Here is a 26509-nt window from a genome sequence, read left to right as displayed (position 1 = left end):
TTAATTGAATAATAGAGAAGATACTTGACCTGTTAAAGTAGATGCATCAAAATAAGAAATAATGTTTAATTAGAAAAAGAAAACAATAATTTTCTTAATGAAAATCCCACCCTGTTAATTATTTGATTAAAAAAGGAAAGTATTCTATGACAAATGCATTTCTAACCGATCTTGTGATCTTTTGAATTTTTATTTATGTAAAATTTTATTATGTGAAATTTCAAAAATGAAATAAAATTTATAGTAATATAATAATAAAATATTGGCATTCTTTTTAGGGATCAAAATGTATCCTCCGAGTGAATGTTGCATAATACGTTGCACCCAGTGCAGACGGGTGCATCGATGCATATTCGATGGAATATGCGTCGACAGACAGATTCGACCGACGGATAATACGTGCCTATAATTCTGATGGATAGGCAAGACTGAACGCGAGTGATTCACGAATTTCCGCGCGTCCTCCTATAGCTACCTGTTTTTGGCGAACGGAAGTCATCACGTTCGCGCACGGGAAAGATATATGGCACTCGTACCGAGTGCAACTCTGCTGTCCTGCGGTTCAAGTAGTTTATAACGATGGAGAGCCGACCGTTTTAACCATTTCTCTGTCTCTATGCAACATGTACCCGGTGTACGAAACGTGATGCTATAAATTTAAGTTGTTGGTATTAAAATATTAGAATATTAGAATATTAAAACTCCAGGATATTAGAACTCTAGGGTATTAGAATTCTAGAATATTAGAACTCTGGGGTATTAGAACTCTTTGAAGTTGTAATTATAAAACTTATCCCAGCCGAAAATACACTGCCAATTTTAGGACTCGAGATTTTAGCTTAGAACGAGCTAATGCACCGGTCTGCAGGGAAATGGCAACGGCTAGCCTATTGTTCCTTTGCTATAATTTGCACAGCATGGCAGTTGCATCAAAATGCATGGTAATGGCTAAAGAGCCGTAAACGCGCACTTTACGAGCTCCTACGTGTAACCAGTTACAATGACCAAACTCGTTCCCTTCATCGGCATGCACATAAAACAACTTTGTAAACTTTCTCGACAAGTGACACTACCTTATTCATTTTCGTCTACCCTACTTCTTAATCTGTTAAATTAATTAACTTTAACCCAACGACTAAAATTTTCAATTTTTCAATTGAATAATATAAATATTCAATCGTATTATTTTATACGATCAATAATATCAATAACTTTATCAATGTTATTTCAATGGCTTTATCTGAATCGTAGAAATATATATGTTAAAAAAGAAAAAGCGAAATCTCCCGTAAATATTACACTGCAGTTTTAATCAAAGTTCACTTTCAGAAACCTTTCAGCTAAACAAATAAAAAACGTCGATCCAAGTGAACAAAAGCAAGCGCTTTTGTTTGTAACTAAAGCAAAACTGGTATCGAAAATACTCTACGGCATCGCCTGTCAACACGTTTCTATACATTTTGCAGAGAAAACTTAATTACTTTTAAAATAAATCAGATATCAAATATCTAAAATGCAAACAACACAAATCCGTATTAACAATTCTTCAACAAAAATATTCATTTTTATGAAAGATTCATTAAAAAAATCATCATATTCTAATTCTGCAAAGATGAAACAATAATTAACATAATTTTTCAAATTGCATAAATATCTGAGGAGCAAACTATTCATGCGGGTTTCACCAGTACCAACTCGGCTAAAATTTCTCGTATAAATCAAAACACGACCAGGTTACTGGTAATCCAATGGCTTCTTCCTCTCACGTTTCCTATATCCTTCCTATCTCAAAACATTGCTACCTATCCTTCTCATTTTACCCATATCTTGTTCGAATTATACCCTGAACTCTGACATTCCCATGGTCAATTAACGAGGTAATTCAATCAGGGAAACCATCGAGGTGAAAGCAGTACAATAGATAATTTAAGAATCACTGAATTTTCTTATGATCCATTTATAGATCAGCATATTTTCAGAAGATTTGAATATAATTATTATGAAAATGGATTTTGAATTTTCCTAGTAGCTAATTTTTCTAATAAGAAATTTTCTAACAGCTAATTTTTCTAATAGCTAATTACACCTAGGAAATGCATTATATTGCAAATTTACATAAAATAATACATTTTCTTCTATTTCCTTTAATTTCTGTTTCCTTTCAAAATTTAATAAAAAAATTCCCGAAGAGAAAGGAGAAAAACGAGCCATCGAATAGCAAAAACACGCTTATTACCGTTGATGATCCCTGAGTGCAGTCGATGCACAAAACTGCAGTGACCGAGCGGCTCTCCGAGTAGTAAAGGTCCGCATTGAAGCTGGCAAACCGAGAGCCCTGGGTTTTCGCGGTCATCAGCGAACCGGTGATCGCAAAAAGAACGTGAAATTTCGTGGCTACGTGAACGCGTCCATTCGCATAATTAAAAAGGAAAAAGGAAGAGCAATCTCTCTGAAAGAAACGGCAGCGAACCGGGAGGACGAAACGAGAGTTGCTCTCATTACTACGGGAATTCAGTTTCCTCGATGATCTGGGCTAGGTCACGGGTTAATGATGCGCAACACCGTTAGATGATGAATCTTCTGTTCGATTCATCAATTCGTAGAGCTTGTTTCTCATACGGAAAAATTCCGGGATGAAATGAAAATTCTATCACTTTCTACTTCGAGCGATTAAATTATTAAATATTTAAATTTAATTTTGTTTGAAATTATTCAAAATTTTGAAAGAAATGATTTTCTTGACAGACGAGCCGTGAATGTAAATCTACTATTCCATCCCGAGACAAAACTCGTCGCGACGTACATGCAAGACCATAAAGCGCGACGGTGAATTAACTACGTTGCATGTAACTCTTTTCACATGAAATTACAGGTGGTTTTTCCCGTGACCCCGGGGGAGGAAAAATGTGCATCGTGAAATTCATTAATTACGACTGTTTTTATTTCCTCGTACGTCGCTAAAAGCCAAACCATCCCCCGGCTCGAAGAAACAGCCCACGTATTACTAAGTCGGTTACACCCTGAAGAAATTTCATCTCGGAAAATATAAGAATAATTAACTATCTTCTTACCTTACTTTGTGATCTTCTCAGCTTGCAGAACGCAGGTTGTAAGAGTAGCTTTGATAGTACGAACTTTTGGAGACACTCCTGCTGAAATGTTCTCCTTTTCATCCCTGTCAGCACTTTTTCGTCCATCGTTGAAATAAGCCGACTCCATTTTGTGCAATTCTGTAAAATTGTTAATAATATTTAGAGAAAGTAGAATATTAATTGTATATTCCCCATTTTAAATTAATTTCTTTATAAATTTGATTGTTTTAATGACATCTGCAATTACCAAAGGGTACCAAATGAATTTAATTTAACAAACCTACAAATTTTATTCAATAAATGACAAACATATTCATTCGAATACCTAGTATAAGAATGGGAATTGAAAGATCTTAAGTTTCCTCCACCTAAAGCAGCGAAAAACAAGGATAGCTTACAAACGTTTCGAAATCAATGTAAGAAATTCCAGCTCTCGATGGATGGAGGTTTAGAAATGTAGATCAGTCCAAGGGACCATTCCGAATTGTTTTTGTGAATGGTCGAGCATCCTGTCGGAACAAACATGACGTATATATCTTCTTCTGCCTCGCACGTTGCCGAGAAACATAATACTGTTTTGTTGAACGGATCTAACACTGCTGCTGTTTCAAACAGCAGACGTTTCAGAGCGTTAGGAAGTATTTAATTTTTCTTTGTAATATGAAGAAAATAAAATATTGAATGTCAGAAATAGAAGACTTAATTTAAGTGATGAGAAAATTTTTGATTAATAAATTCTTGTTTCATTTCTCTGGGAATGCACCTCCAACTAAAAAGCGTAAAGTGACCGAATCGAAACTGCTTTCATAGGTGAAACAATAAGTGTCGAGCTTATATCGTAGACGAGATAAAATCGGAAAAATGTACGAGTTGTGAGCTTTAATAAATTCCCTGGACGATAAAAATCCAGTGGACCAATTGTGAAACTCGACGGACCGTCAAATCTCGAGGTGGAGAGCATAAATCGACACCTTTTCAGACCCTCTTCAACTTATCACCTCTCGTTTTTTACCGTTCGAACCTTCGAACAGCCTATTTTCTTTGTTGAGACAGGAGGATGAGAATGTTTCAATTTAAACAGAATATTTTCAATAGCAAACGAATAAATTGTTGAAACACCAAGAGAAAAGAATTGAAGACAATTTTCTATAGGGTTGAAAAAAATTCTATTAACCCTCGGACGACGGACCATGAAGAGACCTGAAGATATGAAACTTTTTCTTTTAAAAATGATACATTTATTTTTAGATTAAATTCTAATATTTAAAATCTTTTAAAGAGAGATAACTTTTGTCTCCAAAATTACGTCTGCTTGATTGAAGAAAATAATAATGGTTTTAATATCATAGAGCAAATGAAAGGAACGTTGCTCCTTTAGTTGCCATTATTGTTCTCGTGTACGATCGCGCTGATAAAAATCACGAGTCGACTTTTACACAGGAAATAAACGAATTAGTTGTTCGCTTTCGTGTCTCTCGAATCAGTCGCTCTTGTTTCCATAGCGGAAACAGCGACAGGGAAAATTCGCGGACTGTAATTGTGCAGAGAAGTAAAAGGGTGAATTAAATCTGGCAATTTATTTGGTCTGCCATCCACTGGCAAAAATCAAATCAAATGAATTTCTCTAACTAGTAATGAAAATATCTTTTGTCATTTAATTATGACATGGGCTAATTAATATTTTAATTAAATAAAATAATAATTTTGTCTGTCTTTTGTTTGGAAATCAATCATTTGAATTTTTGAGGAATTTAATTTATAATAATTTTATCTAATTTTCTTTTCATTTAATGAAATTGATTGCTTTCTGAAAGATTTAACAGCTAATAGAAAATCAATTATCCTGCATCAAAAGGGGAAAAGATAAAAGTGAAAGATTCAGTAAATCGTGTTTCACTGGCATGTATATTTCCAGTATTCGCGAAAGGAACGATCGTTGAAGGAAGAAAGTGCTTTACCTGCACGTTGTAATCTGGAACCGTGGAAATGAAAGTGTTCTGGGTGTGGGGGGTCTTTATGATACAGCAGAGGAGCTTCTACAATCATCAAGCATAGTCGTCGTTTGTCTCTCGCGTATAGGAAAAAACGTGTACAGGAGAAAATCCATTTCCTTTCGTTTCTTCGCGCGACTTCAAACGGGACTGGAATTTCGATTTCGAATCATCTGCAAATAGATACACATAAATTTAAGTGACGCTTATTTTCAATATTATTTCTTCAAAAAATTCCATTTTCAATTTCATTTCTTTTTTAAATTTTTAGGGTACTCAAATTTGCAAAATATCTTATTACATTTTCTAGTTCTTTGAAGATAAATAGCAGAAAATTATTTTATTACAAAAAATGAATGATAGCTAATTTTTTAATTTGATAAAACTACCCACTACTCTGATTAACAAACGTTGAAATGTCATACCTGTTCCTGTCACAGAACTGATTAAATCAGTATTCCAATCACCTATCATTGTGCTCTATTGGCGAAGTTAAACAGTTTCCTGCTGTCTGTTCTAAAGTTTTGACTGGAGGCTGAAGAAGAAACTTTCCAGATAACATTCTATCCTCAAAGGACACGGTCGTAGGTTAAGGGTAGCCAGCCAACTCGGCTGTTCTTCTTTTTTCTTCAGCCTACGCCCAGACAAAATACAGTGACGTGTGGGTGGCGAGCAAATGGAAGCAGCCTCCTGAAGATTGCAAAGGCAATTTTCTTCGACAATGCGGTCTACTGTTCCACGCACGATGCGTGCCCTTTCTCTTCACCATTCACGCGTAAGGGTCGCCCACTAGACGACGGAATCCAGTCTTTTTTTCTTCACCGGATACGCCCTTCGTCCTGGCAAAGAGAGCCTCTTCAGCCAGCATCAAGGGACTGAAGGGTTGTGAAAGAAGAAAGGAACCTTCAAACGAGTCGGTCTGGGTTCAAGGGATGAATTGTTGCGATAAGTTTCTCGTTGCTCCTCTCTTCATGATTCACGTGAAATTTTTCATTTGTATAATTGTCAACATCTTCTTCCCCCATTACAGATTTTTTCGAGAAATGAAGAAACACTGGATAAATGTGAATCTTGAAGAGCTCTCTTCTCTATCAAATAATTTCTAACAAGTGGATGTCTAATACACTTGACCCGGGTGTAATTGTGCCGGTATCTATGTGATATGACGAGTTCCACGCGAATTAGGCCAAGTAACTATTTTGAGCCATCGCTTGACAGAATGGCAGACCAAGAAGTCCGGAAGATACTGGATGGTAAATGGATGGCACGGTTGGTCGCGACCGCTCGCATCAATTTCAAATAAGGTCCTTAAAGCTTGATCGACTTTCTGGAACGTTAGCCAGCTTGTCCGTGCACGACCTTTCTGTACAGCGCTCCAATTCTCCATCAGAAGCCGCTGTTAATCTGTTCCAAAAGCTGGTTCATTGCTTTCTGAATGTTAATTAGCAGGGTGTCACGTTTGATGGACGTTTCTCGTTGATAAAACAGCGAAAAGTTGTACTCAAAAAAGGAATTCATTCCGAAGAGACGTAGGTTTGATATTAACTTTGGTGACCAGCAACATGAATCCCTGACTCTGATATGTAATTTACATATTATTGAATATTGGATCTTCAACTTGGGTTAATTTGATCGAAACGATGAATGAGGGTTGAAAAGATGTGTATAAGAAGAACTGTTCGAACATTGGTCTCGTTTATCCATGTCCTTTGTCTGAAGACACAGGAGGATTCAGATGAGGGTCTCCCTAGTCTCTCCCCAAGTTTCCTTAGAATTCTCTCAAAATTAAAAACAAATGGTAGCTGAATTCTTTTCTTGGACTTATTCTTAATCGATTAACATCTAACATTCCTTATTTGAAACTTTTATACTGTGTCTTCTGAGATCACAATTCTTTTGTTTCACTGTTTCTTTGTCCTAAGTGGATACTTGGAGTATTATAAGTAAATGCTTTGCTGGATTATCTATTTACATTTACTTTTTGTTTGTAATTGATAATACTGTATTAAAAATAAATTATTTTTAAAACATTAATTTCTCTATCACTGATGAACTTGTGACCCCATCTGTGAGATATCAAGAAACACTACGGGGCATTTTTACCCCTCAGCAGGAATCCACCCTTATCGTCGCACAATAATCTCGAAAACGCTTAAATTATAAAACATGACCTAGGTGAAATTTTGTGGCCGCATAGCTAGCCAGACATTTAATTACTAATAAATTAGACAGGTGCATAGAGAGAGATGACGTTGCAAATGAAATTCTAAATGAAGCTCAAATTAGAATCCTCCTATTTCTATCATATTCGTAATGGAATAAACGATTCAATATATTTCTATAAATTTAGAAGAAACAATTTACCAGAATATTCTTTATGCTGCATATTTAAAGTTCGATGTCGTCTTAAAATTCCAATACTCTTTGCAGAATTTATCATTTTTTAGCACCATGCACACAAAGCGATATATCATCCATTCACTGAAAAATTCATGAAATATGTTTATTTAATAATCTGTATACAATAGTACATATATTTGTAAAATGATATATGCATAAAATTTGTTTTATCTTAATAACCCAAGTCCTACAGTAACATAATACCAATTAATTATACTGTAACATAAGTTATTCAGTGACGGATCCAGAAAAAATGACTCATTACAACATCTATAAAATAATTAAATAAAATAGTTGTTATCGAATAAAAATACTAACAAATGAATCATAAACAAGTTTATTTCGCTGCCCTCTCCAACCCCAATCGAAGTTTCTGAATCCGCACTGAGGCTTATCTAATAATTGTACTTGCATACCAATGTTCTTTTATTTTCTTGTCATTTTTATCTTACGATTAATAATCTTCACGTATCTGCAGTATACAATGTTATCAAATTGTAGTCAGACAATTAATCTAAGGCACAAATGTGATAAACACCTGAACAGTACATGTCGTTAGATTAATCACACCTATGTTTTTTTTTTTAAATAAATTAGTATTATTAAATGTGCGTTCCGAAATATAAAAACTGTTCAGGTTTAGATTGAATAAAATAATGATTGCCTTATTAATATACCTTAAAAGAGTTATAAAAAATAAATATTATATTCATTCACTGAATACTACTAGGTACATTGTACAATAGATGTATATGTGCAAAAACATTTAATAGTAATTAAATGTTTCTTCTAAATTGGTTCTCATGTATTTCGTAAAGGCAGGCAACAATCCATCTACTACCTCATCCATATGTTCAAAAAGAGCTATTATAATTTTACTAACTTTCTTTTGTATCTTTGCATCATTGATAAAAGAAGATATACTGAAACATACTTGTTTCAAACTCTCTCTCACGTAACACCATATAAAATGAACTGCCTTGTCGATAAAATTCACACCATATACACGTTCTAACAGCCTAATAGCTATTTGAAATATTAGAGGAAAGAGGCTTGTTGCGTCCTTCATATACTTCATATCTTGACAAATTTCGTCGAATTCTTCAACATTGGGGACAGTCACATCTTTACTGTCATTTTTTGTAAATGCATCTGTCAATAAACGAATTAATAAATTTCTTAATCTGGTAAGCGTATCTTCAGCGTCCCTATCTTCCGGCATTGATGAAGCTCTACGTACGGTAGGATTCTTGTCTAACGCATTTAGTATCATAACGAATTTCATAGGATCTAATAGTGTAATACCATTGATTGTTATCTTTCCACCTTCAAAGGACACGGTATTGTAAGATGAAGTAAAATTACTTTGCGCGTTAGGATTTAGTTGCAAATCCATCTTTTTATTAATATAACGTATCACTTCGGCATTCTCGGATATCTTATCTTGGTTGTTTGCTGCGGCAGCACGTTTCGTGCGGTTGAATGCTTTACGAAGACGTTTAGAGCGTAAAGTAGATCTATAATCATCTAAGATTTTACCTTGGGTCGTCTCGATCAGTTCTCCCGCGAATTTGAAATTTAAAGCTGCATTGCCAAAGAACAAAATGTGTGTTCCCACGGACAACACATCTATGACTCTAATTGTTTGCTCTTCCTGATATTTCATATACATAGAATACGCTCTGAACGCTACCCCACAACCATTGATGCCCAAATTACTTAAAACTACTGTATTATAAGCAAGTTTAACAATATTACTTATATTACTACCGTTCTGAGCAGCTTTTGTCAGAAGTATAGTTCCTGTGCTTGCAGCTAAACCAACTACGCTGCCACTTATAGCTAACCACGAACATAACGCATCCCTGTCTGTTACACTAATACTTTCCATATGATTGCTTCTGTCCACCAGATTATGTACTGATCGACCGGCTGTCCATGCACCAGTTACTCCAGCAGTTACGACTGCCCCTATAATGATAACATTAAATACCATTTTGTTTATATTTTTATTATTTGAATTTGTTAGGATTCAATCATGTGCCTTCGTGCATATTGTTACTATCTATCTGAATCGATTTTAGTAAAACTATTTTCATCCTTATGATGGTATTTATAATACAAATGGGTATGTACATACAATTTAATCTGACTTACCTAATGTTACTGGCGCAAGAGGCGTGAACATAGATGCAATACCTAAGCCCAAACTAACTACACCTACTACATTAGATGTTGTATCTATAGCATTTAAGATACTGGATGTAGTGGAACATTCAGGTGACTCCAAAACTTCTAACCATACTGTTGAGTATTCTTCAGTTATTTCATAACTTGGATCAGGCTGATAGTATCCATGCATTGGAATAACCATAGTGCATGGCGGTAATGTGTTATTATTTTTATAAGCTGTCCAGTTTTGGTATACTCTACCCCATGCATCGATATACCATTCGCTATGTAAAAGCCTTTCATCTTTGCCACTTATAAGTCTTTTTATCTTAAAAATAGGTGTTGCCTGCAAATTCATTTCAGATTCGTTGCTAGAATCTTGTTCCTTTTCCTTTTTTGAATTTTCCTTCTTTTCTTCCTTCGAATTTGTTTTAGATACCGTCTTAGTATTTTTTTCCTTTGTTTTATCTGACTTAGATGCTTTGGTAGAGTTTCTTTTAGTACGAAATGTTATATTAAAAATTATCCCAAAATGAATACATTCCTTTTCCACTTGTCCTTCCCCATATTCACATACTTTTTTATATATTTTACCTATAATTTCCTGAGCTCGAGGTCTATAATGAAATAGGTCAACAATATCATCTGTTTTACATACTTCATTTAATTTGGTATTTGCTTCTTTTGCATCTGATGGTGGACCAAAAAGTGCAAAACCAATATTCTGTTTTAAATATTTATATTCATGTTTTGAATATTTTGTCCATTCTGCCAAAAGTTCATAATATTCTTGTTGTTGTAATTCAGCATATTGCAGCATTGAATTCTATATAATACAAAAATATGATGCGCTTAAGATTTCTGATGGCAATAGTTATAAACACTTGATTAATGTAATAGTTTATATTTACCCAATTAATATCTGATTCATCTTTACAGTTCTTAGATGTTTGGGGATCTTCAGAGCTGTTACCAGCCATCTTCTCTATTGTAATTAATAAAGAATTATTAAAATATATTTAAAAAACCTTGCCTACAAAATACACATTTATGGAAGTAATGTAACACAGTTATACAATTATGTGAACACTATTTCAGAATAATAATTCTACTTTCTATTTTTCAATATGAATTTAAGTAATTTATTATCATTTCATCTATGTATTTCATGTTTAAAATTATTTAAAAATAACTTACGTATAACACAGATTCTTTTACAAAATTACACTGATAACCTGGAACACGTTCGGGTAACGAAGGCACAAAGATGTAATAATGGGATGCTCAATACTATATATAACATTATGTGTAAAAATAGGGAATCCCATAATTCGCTACTACTAACTATGTCGTATGCATACGACGGAAGTAAGGGGAAAACTATATTCTCTTAGAAAGTGCATTGAAAAATATATTTCTATTTCGTGTAACAATAATTTCGTATTTTTATACCATATTGTATATACAGCTGAGATAACAGAAAAACAAAAATTCCTATGTTAAAAATAAATATAAAGACTAATAATTAACATTTAATTACTGCCTTCAATACTGACGCATCCTCACCACTTCACGAACTAAAATTTTCTTCAACTGTAATTATGTGGAAGTGCATATAAAACCCTATGAATATTCTATATTAATATAAATACTGAAAGAAGCATTGTTCATTATCTTTTCAAAGCTAATAAATTAACATTAATTACATAACATCTTATTCTCAGTAGCGACAACAGAAAGATGTAACAGTGTACCAATGGCGTAGAAGAAAAGCGCTATATTTCTAATATATAATTAAATTAAACATAATCTTATATATCTATATATCTTATACATAAAAATATATTAATTGTATATTAGCTCTTAACACAGTACCATATTTCTAATTTATTAAATTTAGAATCTTTTATACTCCGAGGTGCAATCCTGTCGGTGTTTCAGTTTTTCATTGGCGGTTATATTTTTCGCTACTATGTAACTTAAATATGTATGTAAGTACTTACCCAGAGTTGGAATAATTATAATTCTTATTATAACTTGTCCGAAGCAAAAATGAAAAGCCTTACTGATGAATCCAGTAGTAGATACAACGGCGAAATTTTAAAAAGTCCATTGTACAGTTCTTGTGACTCTCCGTGGTATGAATCCCGCCAATCCGAACGCACCAAATATAAATTGTACAGTTCAATACATTATAAATTAAAGAAACATTATCATGATACCAACAGTCAAAGAAAAAGTCTGTAAGAAACTTCCAGTCTATCAAAAACAAGTAGCTTTACTCATTATGAGCGGGCGAAACTCAAAGTTACAACAGGAACTCAAAATTCTTCATTGGTTCGAAGTTCTCGATCTTGAATCATCATGGCGTCCCTCCGCGCCACCGTGTTCGCTTCGGAGCGTTGTCCTCGTACGCCAACTAGCGGCAAGAATCGACACCATTCACTCTGGCGAATCGATATTCTGCTCAAATATTGACTTCGCGATTGTGCGTGGTGTCGCAAGCGAGTCGTGCAGTAGACGGCGATGCTCTTTTAAAAAGCGCGTTCTGGCGAGTGATAAGTCAAGTGCTGTTGGTCGGAGAACTGATAAACGAAGTTTCCTGGAAACGGGAGGAAAAGAGGAACAATGTTACTGGCGGCTAGTGCTGTGCTTCTCGGATTGACCCTCGGTCTCTCCCACGCAAGCATCCCAGCCCTCGAGTCGACACCAAGCTCCTTCAACAATCATGGAGGTGATTTCATTTCTCTTTTCTCGTGCCCTACATTCGCCTAACTCCTCTGTTCATTGTTTGTCGGGTGAAAAAGGATCCTCTGTAAGATGGTCGATTCTGTTTCTTTCATCGAGCCACCCTTTGTTTTACGGTGGGACCCATTGTCGAACGGGTAACTCGCAGGTGCAATTGTTCCTTTCGTGAGCACCTGCAGTCACCGAAACTGTTATGGCGAATTCATTGACTGGTACCCAGTCTCCTCGTTACGATACATACCGTGTTTCGAGTGCATACGAATCGCTCGATGTGCCGTAAAAGTATGCAGAAAAAATATCTCGGATGGATAACGCGGATTATGTGTTACGATTCCGCTTATGACAGCATTAGTCACGCTTCGTGATAAGAAAATAAATGCGAGTCAGATTGGATCAGGTAGCGTTGAAAATGGGCTCGATTCAAGGAAGAAAATCGAAGCGACGCTTTATGGTCTCTATCGACCGGTAGATATACTGGCTAATGCATTGTCAAAAATTCGATGTTTTTATCTCTCGTTATTGTCCGCGTTGGGGGAAGCGCCATAATATTTTGATACGGCTAAATTGATAGTCGTATCTTCGCGTTCAAAAGCGCGCTGGTAAATGCTTTTCGAATACCAATTCGAATACCAATCCGCTTTTTTGTCGTACATTTTATCGAACCGTAAATCGGAATAACGAGCTTTTAGTATGCTAACGAGTATATCTTGAAATACGCTTTATCCAGCGACGTCTATCCTTAGGTGCTCCAAATATACATACATTTTCTGTGAATTTTCAGATGTATCAATTTCAAAGGGAATCTATATAATTATTGAAACTATAACTCTTTTTCATCTTCATTTATCTATTACTAGACACTTTTTAATTCAAAGCGCATAAGCTGGAGGTCTTTTTTTAATTAATTATTACTTTACCAGCATCATAGCATTCTTATGTAAACAGCAGTTCATTTGATCAAAGGGAATCTATATAATTATTGAAACTATAACTCTTTTTCATCTTCATTTATCTATTACTAGACACTTTTTAATTCAAAGCGCATAAGCTGGAGGTCTTTTTTTAATTAATTATTACTTTACCAGCATCATAGCATTCTTATGTAAACAGCAGTTCATTTGATTATACAACATATGTTTTCATCCATATTTTAATACAATTTTTCTTACGAGTATGTAGATTCAGTGCATAATATAGTGTAGTATCAGTGTAATGTAACATGTTTTTCTAATACGAATTTTTAAATTAATCCCTGAAGGTAGAATTTCATATTTAAGTTCATGTATTATCTTTTATTCGTGTCATAAAATAAATATGTACTTTAGAACCACATACATTTGTGTTTTTATGAAACATTTTATCTAAAACTAATTAGTGTCACTATGTTACTATTTAGGTGAAAAAACTGTAGATTAGACGTAAGAAAAAACTAGAAGTGATATCAATAATCTCAGCTCTGTATATCATATAACAGTATCATCTACTAATAGATCATACTATTCTTACCAATATTATATCCTCCATGTATTTATCATTAATTTAATTATTTCAAATTGCAAATCTCATACCTATCACTAACCAAATAATAACAAACATTAGTGAATCACAGCATTGAAATTTATACAAATTTTATTAGTCAATCGCCACCTACCAGCTGGAGCAATTCACTTCAAACAAAACTGGTTCCATTTTATTAATGGATTAATTAAGTATTAGTGGTATCATTCAGGCAGAGGTATTTCAATAACATAATACAATAAATTCAATGGAGAGTATATAGGTAATTTGTAAATGATGAGGGCTTTAATTAAGGGCCATATAATAGAATGTTGCTGAATTGATTATCTTTGTAAATCATTTCAGGATGTTTCGACGTGATTTTTTCTACTGTAGATGCAAAAGCACCGTGCGAGATAATCACGTATAACATGATACCTGTTCTCGTTGATATTTCGCAAAATATCTTGCGTAACAGCACGAAGCATTAATAAACTATAATGCGAGAGTAAAACTGATGTCCGCTGTACTAACGTTCCTCTTTTTCTTTTCTTCGCTGTTCGACTTTTAAATTCAAATTTCATCCCTGTTTCGTGGGCCATCGATGACCCACTAAGTTTGTCAGAAGCATAACTTCTGATGTTTCTTCAGAGTTACAAACTTATTTACATATTTCTAAAAAACTTTATAAACTTTTTCAAACTTCATGCAACAGGGTTTTAAAATTCTAATTCTTAGTGAAATTCTTATCTATTGTTACTCCACAGTCTTGTAAAAAAGGGTTTTTATTATTTACATTTAATTTAAATATTATATTTGTAATTAAGATTTTGAGGAACTTGGGAATTTTTTTAATTTTCGTATCGTTGGTTAAATAAATAAAAAGTAAGTAATGTTAAATAATATAAATATCACATTCAAAATATTCTGAATTGTTTGCTTGAAATAATTTATTTATGTTTTTTCATGCTTGCTATGGATAAATATAAATGATTTTATTCCATCACGAGTTTGTAGTTTAAACAAGCCTTGTTTACTATGTATCGCGTAAACAAATATTAATTTTCAGCATGGAATCATGTTAGCAATTGATTTTCATAAAACCATCCATCTGTGCAGATATTCCTAGCAAATAAAGTTGAAATTAAATGGTTAACTTCAAAATCGAATGCATGATATATAGTGCCCTTTTTTAATTAAAATAAAAATATTTTGATTTTAACAATTGTATAGTTAACAAAATATTCAATTGGCGAATAATTCTTTATTTTAACAATTCTGTTATTTGCAATTTATTTTGTATTATTCCAGATGAATTTTACTCCAAGTTTCTCGTTCATTGTATCGCTTTTTAAATTAAATTTAAAATAAAGTTAAGGCAAAATGGCTATTCAATTCAACTTATATTTTTTTCAATTATTCTTGTAGATGAATTTCATTCAAGTTTCATTTACGTTAATTAGATTTTGCAAAACGTAATATGACCCTATTCTTAAGAGGAACGTGGAAATTGTCAAAACTTGGCGAAAAGCAAGGGGAAACGTAATTTAGTTCAATTTAACACCTGCCAAGGAATCGCTACACACCAATTTCAATGAAACTTTGCGAGTAGACGAAGAAACCGGAAGATATTAGACTTTAGCTTACAGAATATTCAAACAACCAACTTTCCTTTGACTTTCTGTTTATTCGGAGAGAAACGAGGTACTTTTGTTTAACGAAAACATTGAAATACAATTTTCTTTCTTCTGAATTAACAAGTTTGAATTGATCTTTTATTCTACTTATGAAAAGCATCAAATACGGATTTAAAGATACAATAAATTAAATGTACCATTTTTAAACGAAAGAATTTCATGTATTAGAAGAGCAATATAGAATTTATAAAATGAAAATAATATAAAGTACGGAATTAAATTAAAATTAGTACTCTCTCCATGGTCCGTCGTACGAGGGTTCAAGCTTAATTTGATGAAAAAGGCTACATAAACGTTTCGTAATTAAAGTTGGTTGATTAATTATTTTGATTTACCTTAGTTAATTACATTATAGTTTAAAAGAAGGGTAATACAATAGCCTCGGAACAAAATGACCAACCGTTATTTTCGTAAAATTAGACTGTCACATTTTCAAGAGAAACCTTTCGGGTTATTCTTGTAGTTGTGTCAGATAATGAGTCACGCTATGAAACGACCAATCAGTTCGTCAGATTTTAAAGGTTTTTGTATGTAGTTTTCATTATACACATATGTTAAACATGTGTATTCGTTATGTCATTTTTGCTGATGAATTTTGTACTTACATATCGTTCATAAAATATCTCTTCCATGAAATGCAGAAAAATACCAAAAATTTGATAAAATTGATCCAAGATAAAAATTCATTTTCGGTAATTTGAAAATATATGAATCTGTTAATTAACCAAATACTGATGCTTTTTCAATTCCTGTTTACATGTTTAAAAAAAAGGATTCCAAAAATTTATTAATGCAGATGCAGGCCTGTATTGATTTTAATTTCGTTTGCTTTCTTCGGGAAAAAAGATAATTATTCATTGGATTTTCTAGTGCTCGATTTTAGTAATTTACTGGACGACTTTTAGCATGCAAATGGGTATTGAGTTTCCATTAAAGCGAGCAGCGGTAAAATCGCCATCTCGAAAAGTAAAGAATTTCGATTACCTGTAATTAAATTACCGTGCCTGATAACGCTTGTTGCGAAGCTTTCTCCGAAAGGCGACGATTAATGATTTTGCAGAATTCATTATGAAGAATAATAATTTGATCGATAAAGGGTGTCCGATCGGAGAAATTTGATAGTAATTCGAGGAGGGTAGAAAATACCACGTCAATTCGGCTCAATTTCGCAACTTAATCCCTGAGAATTTTCGAAAGCTCGTTGAAAAGGAAAACAAAAAAAGCATATGTCTCCATAAAAATAGACTGGAAAGTAGTTGGAGAGCGTGGCATCTCGAAACCTGACGCAACACACGGTAATTAAAATTTCAGCCTGCTCTAGACAAATCTTCACCGTCTGTTTTCATCAGCGTGCAGGATGCTAACGAAAATTGCGAATGTTCATTATTCTCTACCTTATTAGAACCGTAGTGGGGGATTAATAATTTAGCAAAAGTAGGTCATTATTTCTGGGGTATTAATTAACGGTAACCGACGTTCGTTACTTTTCCTCGATACAACTTGCTGACTTATTTATTTTATATTTTTTTCCCAACTCCAGCAGGTACAATAATTGGGTGGAAATAAATTAATTATATTTCTCTGATTGTACGCGGACAATGTCCAAAAGAAACATATTAATTAGGAAGATATCTAATTAATTAGATATATTTGATAATTATTGTAATTGCAGAAATGAAATTAAACGAGAGATTGTAATTTCCTTAAAATAAAATTAAGAGTTATTTTATCAGCCGTTCTTAATTGTTATCGGTGTAGCTTTTCTGTTCCGGCAGAAAATCATATTTACATTGTTTATCAGGGAATGCGTGTACGCGTTTTGCGTTCTTTTGCAAAGAGAGCGTTCGTTTAATCAGAGATATCAGAGAAATAATATCAGAGAAATTCTTGTAGATTTTAAACGAATTAAAACGTCGATTTTATAACCAGCTTTCATCAGATTTAATCTTTTGAAACGGAAAAGAAATTTCCATTTCCTCTTGACCATTTATTTAATTTTCCGTGGCCCACATGCTCGGGTAAATATCAGAGTTTGACACAAATCCTCGTAGGATTTAGGTAAATTCCCAAGCTTTTGACCTTATCGCTGAATAAGGAAATTTTATTTCCCTGCAGTGACCACTAAATTTCTGTAGATCCTTCCTAAATGAAACTAAACAACGGCTCTATTGTTACTTTGCTGATTTATTGGTTTCATTACATGGAGAGAGAGAAGAGATTGTTAAAATTCTCACATTTAACACTTTGATTGTTCTAGGAATAAAAAATAGAATTTTAAATTCTATTAGTGCCATTTTGTTACAATTTTATGTCATGAAATCATTGTTGAATTTTTATTTGATATAGTTCAACTATGTACGTTGCAATCCGCAACCAGCCATTTTGCATCAAGGATTTTAAGGGGTCGTTTGTGTAGCCATTTTTGTTAAATTTTGAGCTTCAAATATTTTGCAACACTTTTCCGTCATGAAATTACATCAGATCATGAATAAAAAAATACATAAGAAATTTTGAAGGTTGAAAAATTCTAAAGTTCTATTTTGGAAAGTTTCTAATCTACCCTTTGGCGTTTGTTCCCAGCTCCACGATTGGATTTGGACAGTCCGGAAAGCGGATACCATGGCCTGGTGAAGGAAAACGAAACTCTGGTCGAGGTTACGCCACAAATACGAGCCATAGGTGCTAAAGTATGCTCCTTCCGTATCGCGAACAAACACCATGGCGAGGCGCCGTTCGAGATCGTTTTGAAAGAGAAAGGAACCGCCGAGCTGAGAGCACTTCGAGTTCTGAACTGCGAGAAGCGGCGAAACTACAAGTTCGATATCGAAGCCGTCGGCTGCAACGGATCGCTATCGGAAAAGTATGAACCTCCATCGAATCTGATTCGATCAACCTTCAATAGAAGGTGTCCCGAAATAGGTAGTAACATAGACTGATAAGTTATATACACAATGTGTCCTACACAAAAGGGGTCAAGCTATGCCTCTAAAGCAGAGTAGAAAATAGATAGAAATAAATAGCATTGAATGTAACATCACTTGATGCAAGATATGGATCAAATCAATGTCTTCAAATTTATATGTTCCCCTTAGAAGTGGTAACTTAACACGTTGGGGTCCACTGGGATAGATCTATCCATTCCAAAGAGGGGCAAGGATCAAAGTGATAGTAAGATCACAAAACCTGATTTTCAAAAGGAAGATAAGAAGCTGAATCCCCAGACCAGGGCTTCAGAAATATACATATTTCATAAAGTGTCTGGGTTAGGGCACTTAACCCAGTCTCGAACGTGTTAAGATTCATAGATTTTATGTCCTTAATGTCGAATCTTTTCATTTATTTAATTTCGTTCCAGTGCTACGGTCCACATCACGGTGGTGGACGTGAACGAGTACGCCCCCCAGTTTCTGCAACCGGCCTATGTCAGCACGGTGGACGAGGGTCGGCTCTACGAGGAGGTTGTCCGCGTCGAGGCCTCCGACAGGGACTGTACCCCGAAATTCGGTGACGTATGCAAATATGAGATTTTAACAGCAGATCAGCCGTTCATAATCGACAACGAGGGAGCGATACGAAACACCGAGCCCCTGGACTACGAGCGTTCCCATAACTACATCCTGAGCGTGGTGGCGTACGATTGTGGCATGAAGCAATCGGCACCGGCCATGGTAACCGTTAAGGTCAACCGTGTCTGTGCGCCTGGATGGAGAGGAATCCCAGAAAGGGTCGACTACGCAGCCGGCGTCGGTTCCCAACCTTTGCTTCCTTCCGCCAGATTGGATCTCTGCGATGCTCCTTGTATATTGCGCAATGTAAGAGCCACCTTAACTCTCGCCACGGACCATATAGGGAAAGGATGCGACCGTGACACGTACGGTGTGCGAAGTCAACGTAAATTGTGCGGTGCATCGCGGGACAGCGTGGATTTATTGCCAACCCCCGGGCCTACGACATCCTGGACAGCGTCTCTGTCTCGCGACGAGGGCAGGGAGGCCGACGAGATCTTCGAGTTCGACGGCGTTGACTCGGCTGCTATCATACCCAGTGACGTACTCGAGCACACCTTGGCGCAGAAGTTCACTATCGGTGTCTGGGTGAAGCACCGACCTCGTCCAAGGCAGGATCCTCACGTGAAGGAGCACATCTTCTGCGCGGCCGATGATCACAGTAAGTGGACGTTCCTTTATTCCTTTTCAGGAGGACGCATCGAACGATTGATCGAATACGAAACGTCTGAATTGCAGAGATGAATAGACATCATTACGCCCTGTTCGTAAGGAACTGCCGGCTAATTTTGCTGCTCAGACGCGACTTCTCGGAGGGCGATCCCAACATCTTCCGGCCCGCCGAATGGCGGTGGAAGCTCGCACAAGTGTGCGACGACAAGTGGCATCATTACGCCGTTCAAGTCGATTTCCCTCACGTCACCTTGTTCGTGGACGGGGAAGAGTGGCATTCGGACGAGAAGAATCCCGAGGTGATCGACGACTGGCCTCTACATCCCGCGAAGGGAGTCAACACGACCCTGGTCGTCGGCGCGTGCTGGCAGGGATCCGACAATAAAACCAAGCATCACTTCCGTGGCTACCTAGCCGGCCTGTCGGTTCTAGTAGGACGAAACGAGAAACCAGACGTACTTTCTTGCCTGCGTCGCTGCCAGGAAGGTATCCACGTGCCGTCGATGGACTTGCTGCAACCGGGCACCCAGTTGCTCACCAATTCCGACCTAACAGAGGTACGAATCGACGGGGACAATCGCACCAACGTCGAGACGCTTCTCCGTCGTATCGGTTATTCCAACTCGAGGCGGTTCCCAACCCCGGGCCGTCGCAATTTCCGTTTAGAAACGACCATTGTATGCGAGGGTAGCGAGAACAATCCCCTCCCGGTCCCGACCGTTCAGTCCTACGTAACAGTCTTACCGCCACCGCGTCCGGGTATCGCCGTCAACGGAACCGGCTACGTGGCCAGGGAGTACGCAGACTTTCGTCTAGGTGTGCGAGTGTTCCCCGACGCCCGCGTCACCGCCGGTTCCGCTGCCAGGTTGGACGCGTGCGCGGTCAGCGTGTACCCGAGCCTGAATCCCGACCACGAGAGCTTAGGTCTACCTGGCGATGCTCTGCGTAGATTCCGCTCTATAACAGCTCGCGTTGATCGAGACGGTGTTGTTCTCTCGGGCGCCGACACGCCTTACAACTATCAACAGCTGATCCGTCTGATCATGTATACGAACCGGAAGCCAGCTTACTACCTCGACCGTGTGTTCAAACTGACCTGTTCCGAGCTAAGCGGCCGTTTCGCCAGCAACGAGTACGTGCAGACCCTAGCCGTGATTCACCCGAAGGAGAAGACCACCGCGATTCCTCACTCGACTCCGGACGACCCGCCGATAGCTAGAATCCTGGAACCAGTACCCGGACACGTGCAGCTCTCCCCTCATCACGCGGACCTGCCGGAAGAATACGCGACTGCTGCTCTTCGCGACGGCTACAGGAGCATCGGGGGAGCGGGAGGTAGCCACGCTGTCACCATCGTCGCGGCTGCCTGCATCTGTTTCCTACTGCTGATGGCGGTGGTCGGTGCGGCAAGGGTCAGAGGCGCCGCGAAGAGGCGATCATCGGCCGGCGACGAGTTGGCTGCCGAGACCGAAATGGCCTGGGACGATTCCGCTCTGGCTATAACCGTGAATCCAATGGAGAGGCTCACCGAACAGGATGCCCATCATCAGAGCCAGAGAGACGAGGACGTAGACGATTCCGGAAGTTCCGACTCCGAAGACGGATCATACAGAGACGACGATCTTGATAGCTCCGATTGCGAGAACGACTGCGAGCTGAGCAACGGTCGGCATCGCCATCACACTTCGCCTCATGACTTGGAATGGGATCATCGTGACGTTTAAATTACTATTCCTCTGCATTCACCATCCCTCCCCCCTCCCAATCCCTTCTTCGTATGGTGATTAAGTGGAGTACTAACTTACTATCGTTTATCATCGTGTTCCCTTTAAACCGATCATTATTGTTTCGTTACTTGTGACGCTTCGTAATCGCATTCAGCATATCTATACCGCTAATTCGATCAGCGATATGATCTTAACGATCGGGCTTGAACGGTTTTAATATTCAACCGCGTTTTCAATGAATATTTTTCTCGCCAATTAATCTGATATATTCCTAATATATTATATATATATATATATACATATACATATAAACACGAAAGCGTCGTATTATATCCGTCCCCATAGATGACATTGGTACCGTGTAAAATGTTAACGCACCAACTAGTTAGTACTCTCCTTAAAAGCCAGCAAAATTTGTAAGAGAGTGCGGGACGCTTTATCGAATAGTTAAACACTTTCTATCTACAACACGTCATTGGTGTTGTTAGATGAAGGATACACACGTGAATGAAATACTTAAGTTCACCGGGATGTATCCCGGTGAACGTCTGGAAGCAATTAATTTATATTTGTCACTCATTAACGCTAATTATTATTATTATTATTATTACGGTTACTATTATTACGAGCATTATTATTTTTATTATCGGTAGCAGTAGGACGAGGGAACTTTTTTTTTATACTCTCAATTATCTTCATCTATTTTTATTCAATTAATTGTTATCAATTTTACTAATGCTGACTGTATTCGCTGCTATAATTCGATTACAATTTCCTTTTAGACAACGCAGGCCCAGCCCGATAATTTGATCTGAACAAAATAATTCTCTCCTTTTTTTTTTCTAGTTGAACCATTGATCTCAGAAATGTATATTTTTAAATTTAAAAAAAAGAAAGTTAAAACTGATAGATCCTTTCAGTATTAATTAAAGATACATTTCTAATCCACAACTCAGGCTGTACCTGCACACACACTTGCCCAATTTTCCATTTATTATTTTTCTTTCTAAGCGAGACCTCTAATTATAATTTGCACAATGTTCCTTCCTGATCAATTTACAAAGGAGAAAAAAAAAAGAAAGAAAAGAAATATGAAACTCTTAGCTCTTAGTAAGGACATTGTCGCGCATCTTATGATAGTGCTTCACCATTAAGTACGGTATAATATCATATCCGTATACATGTGTGCGCATGCATATAGATTTGTATTGGGAGCTCGTCGCGAAGGTACATGTGTATGTGCATGAGACACGCGTGGTTACATTAATATACATACAGTGTCCGATCATTATTCTGTGGTGAGCGAATGATAGATAGGACCGTGCGGATTTGAAAGGATGATTTCTATTCGAATGGATAAACGCGCAGGTTCGATCGGGCCCGGCTGGTATCGTTTGTTATTTTCCGAAAAGGATTATCGTGCAATCAATGCTCGTTTTTATAGGGAAACTGATATTTTTACGTGCCTTTACGCGACTATGTATATGTTGAATTCTACTCTATATTTTAATAGCGAACACTCGATGCTGATTATACCGTGTCAGTATCTCGCATGTTAAGCGTACAACTCTCGAGATTCTCTCGGGAAGTAACTGCTCTACCGTTGTTGTATTTTTGAAACAGTGACTGTTGATAAATGGCATAGATGTTAAGAGACATACGCATTTGGGGGGAGAGAGAACGGGTCGTTCGTTCATCAAACGATTCATTTAATATTTAACTAAAAATATGCATCGTGTAATCTTGGTGATGGTTTTTAGTTGAAACGAACGATCGGTTTTGCTGAAACGAATGACCGTTACGTGCAATGATCCGCAGGGTAATTAATTCTTGGACGAATGATCTCGCGATTACTGCGCATTGATACTCGCTACGAAGTAATGAAAGGATGTTGTTGTATGTATTTAGAGTTATACCGACCGATCGAATATTTAGTACTGAAAGTTTGTGTACGGATATCTATATTCATAGAAACTATATGAACAATTTATTTTTCCAACGAGCATATCATATCATTTTTATAAGAGATTCGTCGGACGTTTGAAAACTGTTTTCGTAAGAGCTCCTACATAGAAACTCTTTAATCGTGATGTTACTTGCCATATAATCGCGAATTCTGTTCTATTGTTTTATCACGATTTATTAAGGTACGCGCGCTATCTTCACGCAGTTTTAATTTTCTTTTTCTTTTCTTTTTTAATTTAAAAAGAAAAAGGGATTCTGTTTGATAAAGAACAGAAAAGCTCCGATCGAAGTGTCGCGATGTAAAAGAGAAATGATAATCGTGAAAGGTATTTTATTGTTTTTATTCCGTTCTTCGAATTCGCTCACATGCGACACACGTGTATGCGCACTTCGTTCGCAAGACCAGCTGAAACACTATCTCGTGAATTTCGAATCTTTCATATGTTTTTCTTGATCCTCGGTTCGTAGTTGTTCGTATAAACGCAATTGAGTCTCGACGAGATCGATCTGAACGCATTTTTTGCTTGTGTACGGTGTAAAATGATCCTATTCGAATGATTCGACTCCTTTTTACGGGACTACTATAGTCTATATTATATATATATATACACGTACATACATACATACACATATACACTCATCAAAGACCACAATTGACCGATTCCTTTTTCGATCGCACAATGCAACGCCAGAAAGACATGTTCTCGAGTCTTTTTTACACGGCATTTGAAATAAAAAAAGAAAAAAAAAATGAAATGTACGAAATCCGATAACTGCACAAAAGAAGAGGCAAAAAAAGAAAGAAAAGAAGAACGCTGGCTTTCGAGATATCAAGAGCGAGAAAATTTGAATCGCTGTACACTGAGTGACGGAAGTCGTTATCGACGAGTACAGGAAAGAATCACTCTTCTATTACTTGGTCTAACGAGTCGTTTGAAGCTAGATACATATATGTATCCATATGACGCGTTTTCCTTGACTGCTGAACAGAGAGAACGACACCGTTTGCAACCTAACTAAAAGGTGTACTCACCCGCTCTAAAGATGTACTTAATTATTATTATTAATTGTATGGAAAGAGAAGAAAAAATGAGGAAAGAAACTACGCAGAACAAAACCAACTAGATGATACTATTATAATATATAAATATATATTATACATAAAAAAAAAAAATATATATCTAAGCTGTTTGCAAATGATTGATTTAAGAGGGGAAGCGAAAAGAGAAGAGATACAAGAAAGAAATGAAGCTATGAATTTGTAATGTACTATTGTATTTTGTAGGCAGCTAGTGTACGTACACATATACACATGTATCCGTGTATGTATGTTTACGTATATAAAAAAAAAATTATATATATACATACTCTTCGACATTTACACGTACCGTTCGCCTAAATAGTCAGCAGAATATTTTCAATTTTACACCGGCCCAGGTTACGGCAGAACCGGAACTCTCCTTCGCGAGCGTCGGGTTGGTCACGTGATCGTCCTTGATTCGCGAACGTTCGGTTCCGATCGTAACGCTTGGTCCGAACTTGTTAGAGCACTTCGGACGCACGGCAGATACACAATAGTATGTTCTCGCCTCTGATTCGTATCGCAACATGTTTATACGTACTTACGTACGTATGAATGAGGATGAAGAAGAAAAGACCAGATAAATTACGTGCGTAGGTACGTGTCTGTCAAGTAAGTGAAATAATTAAGCGTTCAGAGAAAGGCAACAGAAAAAAAAAAGAAAAAAGAAAACGATAAACCAATCCTACGGTAACGTTGTAAGAAGTTAAAAGTAATCAACTATACCGATTGTACAGTGTGACCTAAGAAAATTGTACGACTCGAATGTTGTATCTATTTTGTTGGGATACCCTGTACGACTAGGCCGTACACGAGAGGTTACGGACCGACTAAATTCCCTCCCGTTGCAGATTGATTGTGTGTTAACTAATAAGATTAAGTAACGATATAGTACAGTTAAGGAATTTAATTATTATGGATACCGATACTATCTGTACGCTAAGCACAGTTTCAAAGTCAAGTGACGTGAAGTAACGGCTAAGAAAAATGAAAAAAAAAAAAAAAATCATAATAAAAATGGTTATAATATGAGTTCTAAGTTAATCACGTGACACACTGAGTTACTCGGCGCGTCTGCACGCGACGCACAGAAACGTCAAATTAAATTGTTATTCTGCAACTGAAGATCGTTCGACAAGAGAAATATTAGCAATAGTATATTGTACACAGAAAATGAATTAAACATACAGACAGTAAACAGAGATGATAACTCATACGAAACACGTACATACACGGTGACACGACAGAACAGAGGACACGCGCGGCCGCATATACACGCTGCACAGGCTAGGAAAATGAAATACTATCTATAACGACATATTATAAATAACATTAAGACGTCAACTGTATTTGTTTAATAAAGATGTACATTCGAAAGGTGAACCAACTATCTTTACAGCCGATGGGACACGCTAAGGAAACTTGGTAACTTCCCAAGATAAAATGGGAGATATTGATTAAGTTTCAGTTTCAAGCATTTCACGTTTCAATTATTCCTATAGGCTGACAGATAGTTGATATTTATTTCTACCCTTCTCGATCTGTAATTATTAAATGTTTTTATTTAATAACGTCGAAGGAATTACGATTTCTTTATGTATATTTTATTTATATTTACAATAATAAAATTATTTAATTAAGCATTTAGCAATTATTTTGTTACATGCTTTTAAATTATGATTAATAAGTAAATCTTGCTTTTTATAAAAGTTTGATTTAGGACTTGATTGTATAAATTAAACATTTAAGAGAATAAAAAAATGTTCGTTATAAAGATAAGCATTTTTAAAATTTTTATTAAATAATTATCAATTAACATCTTTTTCACGTGCTTAATACATATCATATATTTACAATTAAATACGATACATATAAAACGTAAACGAACGTTTTTTTCAGTTATTATAAATAATATTTCAATCATTTATTTACTTCTACCCTTTAAAAATAATTTTTAAAAT

General features: G+C 36.2%; 2 protein-coding genes across 3 annotated transcripts; one reads left to right on the top strand and one right to left on the bottom strand.

The window, feature by feature from the left end:
• Positions 1–7577: 7577 nt before the first annotated feature.
• On the bottom strand, positions 7578–11355 carry LOC114873850. Of its 2 annotated transcripts, XM_029182586.2 has the most exons (5): positions 11212–11355; positions 10853–11123; positions 10567–10640; positions 9641–10481; positions 7578–9454 (listed from the first exon to the last, which is right to left on the bottom strand). In XM_029182586.2, exons 3-5 carry the CDS (start codon positions 10633–10635, stop codon positions 8250–8252), a joined length of 2115 nt encoding a protein of 704 aa, XP_029038419.1. In that variant the 5' UTR covers positions 10636–10640; positions 10853–11123; positions 11212–11355; the 3' UTR covers positions 7578–8249. The 2 variants fall into 2 exon arrangements, with proteins under 2 accessions (XP_029038419.1, XP_029038418.1); XM_029182585.2 differs by having other exon boundaries at positions 10853–11355.
• A 737-nt stretch (positions 11356–12092) lies between these two features.
• On the top strand, positions 12093–25925 carry LOC114873839 (calsyntenin-1). Its single transcript, XM_029182572.2, has 4 exons — positions 12093–12389; positions 18178–18457; positions 18953–19764; positions 19842–25925. The coding sequence occupies exons 1-4, from the start codon at positions 12284–12286 to the stop codon at positions 21497–21499; spliced, it is 2856 nt and encodes a 951-aa protein (XP_029038405.1). The 5' UTR covers positions 12093–12283; the 3' UTR covers positions 21500–25925.
• Positions 25926–26509: the final 584 nt, after the last annotated feature.

The sequence above is a fragment of the Osmia bicornis genome, chromosome 10 (assembly GCF_907164935.1).
Source record: "Osmia bicornis bicornis chromosome 10, iOsmBic2.1, whole genome shotgun sequence".
Taxonomy (NCBI): Eukaryota; Metazoa; Arthropoda; class Insecta; order Hymenoptera; family Megachilidae; genus Osmia; species Osmia bicornis.
Note: the sequence above shows the minus strand (reverse complement) of the source record. Positions and strands in the feature narration are given on the sequence as shown.

Bases quoted from the DNA above. Each gene is read 5' to 3' on its own strand.
- LOC114873850 (XM_029182585.2), bottom strand. From the start codon at position 10,635: ATGGCTGGTAACAGCTCTGAAGATCCCCAAACATCTAAGAACTGTAAA. The intron at 10,482-10,566 runs GTAAATATAAAC...TGTATTATATAG, and splicing joins ATGAATCAGATATTAATTGG to AATTCAATGCTGCAATATGC. The intron at 9,455-9,640 runs GTAAGTCAGATT...TTATCATTATAG, and splicing joins TCTTGCGCCAGTAACATTAG to GGGCAGTCGTAACTGCTGGA.
- LOC114873839 (XM_029182572.2), top strand. From the start codon at position 12,284: ATGTTACTGGCGGCTAGTGCTGTGCTTCTCGGATTGACCCTCGGTCTC. The intron at 12,390-18,177 runs GTGATTTCATTT...GTTTGTTCCCAG, and splicing joins CTCCTTCAACAATCATGGAG to CTCCACGATTGGATTTGGAC. The intron at 18,458-18,952 runs GTATGAACCTCC...ATTTCGTTCCAG, and splicing joins AACGGATCGCTATCGGAAAA to TGCTACGGTCCACATCACGG.